The 7,524-nt window shown below is 38.4% G+C and overlaps 1 protein-coding gene across 1 annotated transcript; it reads right to left on the reverse strand.

Annotated features, from left to right (window-relative positions):
• Positions 1 to 329: 329 nt before the first annotated feature.
• LOC103425456 (probable 6-phosphogluconolactonase 1) lies at positions 330 to 3,369 on the reverse strand. The gene is made up of 4 exons (XM_008363532.4): positions 3,229 to 3,369; positions 2,495 to 2,686; positions 2,275 to 2,410; positions 330 to 1,093 (listed from the first exon to the last, which is right to left on the reverse strand). Exons 2-4 carry the CDS (start codon positions 2,662 to 2,664, stop codon positions 599 to 601), a joined length of 801 nt encoding a protein of 266 aa, XP_008361754.3. The 5' UTR covers positions 2,665 to 2,686; positions 3,229 to 3,369; the 3' UTR covers positions 330 to 598.
• Between the last annotated feature and the right edge of the window lie 4,155 nt (positions 3,370 to 7,524).

Here is a 7,524-nt window from a genome sequence, read left to right on the forward strand (position 1 = left end):
TACTCTGATTTCAAGTAGGGAATCGTTCAATAACCATTTCGTTTTCATTGTTTTTAAAACCGAAAACCAAAAAGCTGAAAAAAATTTCCAAATTTGACTTGGTTTTGTATTTTACGTTTTTTAAAAACTTAAAAACAGTTAATAAACAAGTTTTCAGTTTTCACAAAAATGAAAAACTAAAAACTAAAATGGTTATCAGATAGGCCCTAAACATGTCCTAAACACGTCGTATTTTCTTTTAACACAAAAGATATTGAGGAAGGACAAACAACCTCAAGTGTAACGATAAACGCTCTTAACTACTAAATGGAAAGCACCCATGAGAAAAACATCCAACGTTTGAGTCTTTACTTTTAGCAAAGTAAAACCAGAAAAATGACTTTTGAATTAAAGTCCCCAAATTTATTGACCTCTTCTTACAAGAGGATTATCACACTTCTCCAAACCCCACTAAACAAGAGAGGAAGGCAAGGCAAAACAGGGGATATTAATCCAAAGCTTGAACAAAAGGTGACTAATGGCGAAAGAAATCGAATCACAGGCATCGAATCCTTCCGGTAAATGCAATACATACACTTACACACGAAGGGATTCAACCCTATGCAGAGAATTGAGTACCATCATCAAGTTTTGAGGCAGCTGCCTTGTCCAAAAACCACACCAACTTCCCTTTCAGTGGCTGGACAATTCCAGCCGGCACTGGAGGGAGGTCAGATCCCATGTCGTCGACTGCCATGTGCGCAGCCTCTGCTTTGCTGTCACCTGTTGCGACTATAGCCACATTGGACGCCGAGTTGATGACTGGCAGGGTGAATGTGATTCTCTCGGGTGGAGGTTTGGGGGAGTCAGTTATAAAAGTCACCCATTCATCTTTCTCCTCCAGCACCGAGTGGTTAGGGAATAGTGAGGCGACGTGCCCATCAGGACCCATTCCCAGGAGGATTAGGTCAAACTTGGGGCAGTCACTTATATCAGAGACGCTGATCACCCGAGATTTCACTAGCTGGCGAATGACAAACTCATAGTCATCAGCAGCCTCCTCTGCTGACACTGAATCATTAATAGAATGCACATGACTGGGAATTATAGGTACCTGCAAACGTGAAATAAAAATGAGCATGGGAAAACCGAATACAGATGGGCGATGAAATTTATTATTCACCAGAACTAGAACAAATATTGCGATAGTATAGTCATCGTTCTCAAGAATCTCAACTAAAAGCTTTCAGTTCCAATATACTAACAAATGGATGTTAATGTATTTCTGAAAATTTGGGAAAATATATGAACACAAAGTGAATGACGACATTCAATCACCAGCCACAAGATTGTCATGAGTTTGAGTCCTTCTCTAATACTAAAACGATACTATGCGCACAAACTAGCATATTTTACATTAAGAGTCCCGATAGCCATGAACGAAAAATCAGGTTGGAACTTATAGCTTGATTAGCTAATTACTGATTGCATAGTAGAAGATCATCAAGCTGTTGTGAAGAGATGTTCAAGAGATAGCCATATGTGAAGTCAACAAGTGAGTAATAGTTTGTCCAATACCAGTTGAAATAGAAAAAAAAATCACTACTGCCAATGGCGGAACTCATCACATCATATAATTAAAATATGGAAAATCATGAAAAATAGAAGATCAGATCTCAAACAGGAACAAGAAAACATACATCTCAGTAAATACTTTGTTTAAAAGGAAAGTTCATTGAAGTGGCTATGAGAAAGTTTCATGGTGTTTAAGATGCAATAAATGACCCGAGAAACAACCAACATAATCTGCAGCAGTGATCTTCCTTTTACTAAAAGCCAACTTTATCCGCAAGAATTGTTAAAGTTGAACATGTGCACCAGAAGATGGCTGCAATATATAAGGTGGTTCCGATGATGACACGGAAACTTAGCGAAACTACAGAAATCAGCAACAGCTAGTAAATTTCTTATACAAGAAACTTGACTATTTAATATGATAAGCAGTTTAGATCCGGGACACAATTGTGGGGTACTAAATCACAGCCACCTCGTCGTCATATAAAGAGGTAAAACACAGAACAGATCAAAATAATAATGCTAATAACAATCCTTTTATTCGAAGTTCATCCTGTCATTTGGTTTTCCGAAAGAGAGAAAGAACGGAAGAAGAAAAGCATCATGTTCAAAGCAAGACAAGCAATCTCTATTACATTTCTTTGTCTCAATTACTTCAAGAACAAAATACAGCCTACACAGTCTGAGAGGGGAAAAAAGACGGAAGAATATCATACAAACCTTGGACAAAAGGCGATCTTTCGCAAGCTTGTAGTTGCTATCAACATGACTTTTCGCCACAACACGCTCGTCTGCCCAAAATATATACCATTTGGCCCAATCTACAGTCTTGTTATAAGGAGCTTCACACAGTTTTCTGTTTTCCCACCATCACAAGTTACGCATTAACACAAAAGTCAAAGCACATAAAAAAGGGGATGTGGAAAGGAAAGCATGATACCCCATTAAGCCAATGAGAGAACCACCAGATAATGCAATTGCAAAGACGCCGCGCTCCTTCACGGATGCCTCTGATAGCTCAGCAATGTAGTCTGCCAAATCAGTGCTAAGCTCATCCAAACTTTCATGAATCCTCAACTCTCTATCTTTTCGAACCCCGGAAAGTGCCATGCTTCCAACAAGTTCAACACCACTACTTCCACACACACACACACACACACACACAAAAAAGATCAAATTTAGAAGAAAAAAAATATATAGAACAAACACAATATTTATTTTTTGGTCAAATAGGAAAACGAGGCAAAATTGCAGCTCATGAACTTTGGATTATATAAGGGGATTAAAAATCTGTATCACTCATATTCTACAAATTCATAATTCCAGCGGATTTTATACAAAATCCGGACTCATCGAACATAATTACTGATAATTAATTAAAAATTAATCACTGTGCTGTTGGAGTCTCTTAATTGAGTTCAATACTGCGATAAAACCAAAGGGTATGCTGATCATAATCCAAAGATCAAAACCCAACAAATAAAGATACTAATTTTATCATTTTTACAGTAAAAGCAAGCAAACCCAGATCATAAAACAATCAAAACTCAAATCCCATCACAGCAAACAACTCGGAAAACATAAGAAATACAGAATGCCATGCAATCTGAGATTACTGAAACTGCAGAAAATAGCAGTGCAGAAAGAATAAAGAAGGAAGAAACAGATGCTTACAGAGGGGAGGAAGAAGAAGGAAGGAGGAGGGAGAGGTGACAGAGAAGCAAGAAACTGACGAAGGTGGAAGATGGGAATCAATACGAATTTGTTTATATATAATATATTTATAGTATTTCATCACATTACTCAAAAATTAATTTTACTAATTATTTATACACAATAAAAATAAAAATAAACTGCGGTAGAAGTTGAGAAGGAATAAGGAATTTACCTTCTGGGTTTCCACGTGCATCCAATCATCTTGACAAAACACACACACGAAATCAACTCTCTCTCTCTCTCTCTCTCTCTCTTCAAACAAAGTAAACGGATAAAATCACAGACTGGAGATAAAAAGTGAAAAATAAACTCCCTCTACAGATGAAGAGAAGATCCTCTACCCTATATTCTCTGCTAAATGGAAGGAAGAGACAAAAAAAGAGGGAACATTAAAAACTTGCGTATGGATATCCGACCACGTTATTTAGATGGTATATGTAACAAAGATACATAATTTTTTTGGTATTTTAATCTCATCCAGTCTCGTGTAATTGTTTTCAAAATAAAAACGATAGTCAAATAATTCTACGGAATATTTTCTCGAGGATAAACTTACTGATAGTAATTTTGTCCTCAAAAGCTAATAGCCAAAACATAACATTTTCTCACTGTTTTTAAATGAGTGGTGTTATCTGCACGTCAAACACTTTTCTCAATTTTTTTACCATTAGACTGAATGATTGAAGAATATCAAACTATAAAATTAACAAAAATGTGTGGAACGTAAAAAAACATGTGTGTAGATAACACGATCCTATCAAAATATCCAATTATGGTGGTGGGATTTTGTCTATACCAACATTACCAACCTCACAATTTACTCCATGCTAGCACACATTTTTCCTTTATATGTAATTACCAAACTATTTTTGGCTTTAAACCCATTGCTAAAACTATTTGAAATAAGAACCATAAATTTGAAATTTCTAATATGAATTAATTTAATAATATCTTTAGAAAGGTTGGTGAAATTTAATTTCTTACTAGTTTGTTTACCAGTAATATCTCTAGTTTTATTTCTACTGTGGCCCACAGAAAAGGGTTTTATTTCTATCTTCCCCTTCATAAATCTTTTTTTTTTCTTGATTCATTTTCTGTTTGCCTGCATGACTTTGAATTTCTTCTTGTTTGTTTCTCCAAAAGCAACTATTTGTAAACTCTTTATCTCTACTAATTAATAAAACACTCATTGTCAACCAAAATCCTATGAAATTACCAGTTTAACTCTCCAATTAAAACAGAACATGAATAAGAAATATGAGGCAGAAATGTAATTTCACACAACCAAATTTTGTTTTTTTTTTCAAAGCCTCACCTACATGTAATCTTAACATATCTCTAATTAAAATAAATAAATAAATAAACTTCTCACTCTCATCCTCTCTCTCCTTCTATTTCAAAAACAAAAATAAAAAAATTTCTCACACACTTTGTGTGTGATCATATGCTAGTAGAGTATTAAGCATGTTAATCAAATCTCATTATTAAATTATCACTTAAGTAATAATACAATTGGTTGAAAACTTAAAAAAAAATCTAATTAATTGTATTACAACATTTTGTGTATCAAGCCGTATTCTCGACACACTAAAAAATTTCTCATACCCATCACCTCCGTGATCCCACATATTGACCATCCACTAAGTGGGGGGCTATAACAACAACAACAACAACAACAAAGCCTTTTCCCACTAAGTGGGGTCGGCTATATGAATCCTAGAACGCCATTGCGCTCGGTTTTGTGTCATGTCCTCCGTTAGATCCAAGTACTCTAAGCCTTTTCTTAGAGTCTCTTCCAAAATTTTCCTAGGTCTTCCTCTACCCCTTCGGCCCTGAACCTCTGTCCCGTAGTCACATCTTCGAACCGGAGCGTCAGTCGGCCTTCTTTGCACATGTCCAAATCACCGGAACTGATTTTCTCTCATCTTTCCTTCAATTTCGGCTACTCATACTTTACCTCGGATATCCTCATTCTCAATCTTATCCTTTCTCGTGTGCCCACACATCCCACGAAGCATCCTCATCTCTGCTACACCCATTTTGTGTACGTGTTGATGTTTCACCGCCCAACATTCTGTGCCATACAACATCGCTGGCCTTATTGCCGTCTTATAAAATTTTCCCCTGAGCTTCAGTGGCCTACGACGGTCACACAACAATGCTGGATGCACTCTTACACTTCATCCATCCAGCTCGTATTCTATGGTTGAGATCTCCATCTAATTCTCCGTTCTCTTGTAAGATAGATCCTAGGTAGCGAAAACGGTCGCTTTTTGTGATCTTCGCTAAATTGCTCCGGTCATTAGTGTGGATAAGTATATAAATGGATAGAGATAGGAAAGCAAACACAAGATGTACGTGGTTCACCCAGATTGGCTACGTCCACGGAATAGAAGAGTTCTCATTAATTGTGAAGGGTTTACACAAGTACATAGGTTCAAGCTCTCCTTTAGTGAGTACAAGTGAATGATTTAGTACAAATGACATTAGAGTACAAATGACATTAGGAAATATTGTGGGAGAATGATCTCGTAATCACGAAACTTCTAAGTATCGGAGTGTGGTATCATCTTGACTTGCCTTATCTGTCTCATAGGTAGATGTGGCAGCTTCTCTGGAAGTACTCTTCCTCCATCCAGGGGTGGTATCTTGAACTGGTGGAGATGCACAAGGTAATGTATCAATTTCACTTGAAGCTTACTTGTAGTTTCAGGCTTGGTCAAGCGCGATACAAACCATGTAGTAGGAGTCCCCCAAGTCGCCGAGCTAGGGGATTTGCTGAAAGAGGTGACAGACAAGGTAAGCAATCAGAGCTCCGGCTGATTGTTCACCTTCTCCCCATCTTGCAGCAGCATGAAGGATAAAGAGAAGAAAAATGAGAAGAGATGATATGGTATACTTTTGCTTTTGAAGAAGTAACTCTCCACAGGCTTATTCTTGAACTGAGCTGGAGGGTTTTCTGGTTTCTTCCAGAGTATAAGGCCGACTGAAGAATTTGAGGGTCAAAACAAGTCCATCAAATCTAGAGTACGTTCGACCCTGCTGATATGGGATACTTTTGCTTTTGACAGAGTAATGGATGGATCGGCACGTGTGCTGTTACGCTTGTCTCCACATGCTTCTTTGTATCCTTCGCACTTGCCCTATCTGTTCCTCAAGCAGATGCGGTATCTTCCCTGGCAACATAAGATGTTGAAGATGAGTACTCGAGAGCAATGCCAGGTAAGTAATCAGGTAAGGGGTTCCAGGCTGTCAGTTCCTGGCTGGGAGCTTGATTTCAAGTGCTGACTGATTGCTCTCTTTCTCCTTGTCTTGCAGGTAAAAACAAGGCCAAAGGAAAAGACAGGGAAAAAGCATGATATGGGATACTCTTGCTTTTAACCCTGATGATATGAGATATTCTTGCTCTAGTATAGCTTGTTTGCAAAGGTATTATCGGGGGGAAAGAAAGCTGAATATTTTGAAAGGCTTTGTTGGGAGTGCCCTCTCAGATATGAGGAAGGGTTGAGCATTTTTGCAGGTCTGCTTGTCCGTTGGGGATGGAGGTCGACATATATAGGAGTCTCCCTAACAACAAGTAGTAATGTTATTCCTTTACCCTGCTTGGTCATAGCATGGTAGTGGGAGCTGCCAGCTTCACATGTTTTAACTCTGTCAGAGCACTGTGAAAAGGTGGTATGTGGTATCTGGCTCTCGAGATTCGGAGAACGATGCTTCTTCGATTTTTGAGAAAGCAATCATGGTGGGGGTCTGGCTCTCGAGATTCGGGGAGCAGTGTCTCTTCGATTTTTGAGAAAGTAATCATGTTGGGAGTCTGGCTCTCGAGATTCGGAAGGCGGTGCCTCTTCGATTTAGGAGTAAGCAATCTTGTTGGGAGTGTTTTCTCGGATGTGAGTAAAGGTTGGGCATGTTTGCTAGTCTACCTTGCCACGAAGCACGGAGGTTGACACACAGGGACTTTCCAATTATCCAGCAGTGGTACTGTTCCTTTACCCTTGTGGGTAATAATATGGTAGCTAGACCTTCAAAATTTATGTGTCTAAACTTTGTTAGTGCTGTTTCTTTGCTATTCTTTTACCTTTCTTGGTCAGAGCGATGTAGTGGGAGCTGCAAGCTTCACGTGCTCAACTTTGGCAGAGACTTTGACAAAGTTATCTGTGGTACCCATGAGCTATTGTTGCGTGTGGGAAGTGGGTGATTGAACAGTAAGATTCATGTGCTTTCTACTTCACCAGAAGTCTTCGACAGAATGCC

The sequence above is a fragment of the Malus domestica genome, chromosome 16 (genome assembly GCF_042453785.1).
Source record: "Malus domestica chromosome 16, GDT2T_hap1".
In the NCBI taxonomy this organism is placed as follows: Eukaryota; Viridiplantae; Streptophyta; class Magnoliopsida; order Rosales; family Rosaceae; genus Malus; species Malus domestica.

Excerpts from the sequence above, each read along its gene's own strand:
- LOC103425456 (XM_008363532.4), bottom strand. The coding sequence starts at position 2,664 with ATGGCACTTTCCGGGGTTCGAAAAGATAGAGAGTTGAGGATTCATGAA. Across the intron at positions 2,411-2,494 it reads TCTCTCATTGGCTTAATGGG|AAAACTGTGTGAAGCTCCTT; the intron begins GTATCATGCTTT and ends GTGGGAAAACAG. Across the intron at positions 1,094-2,274 it reads AAGATCGCCTTTTGTCCAAG|GTACCTATAATTCCCAGTCA; the intron begins GTTTGTATGATA and ends TCACGTTTGCAG.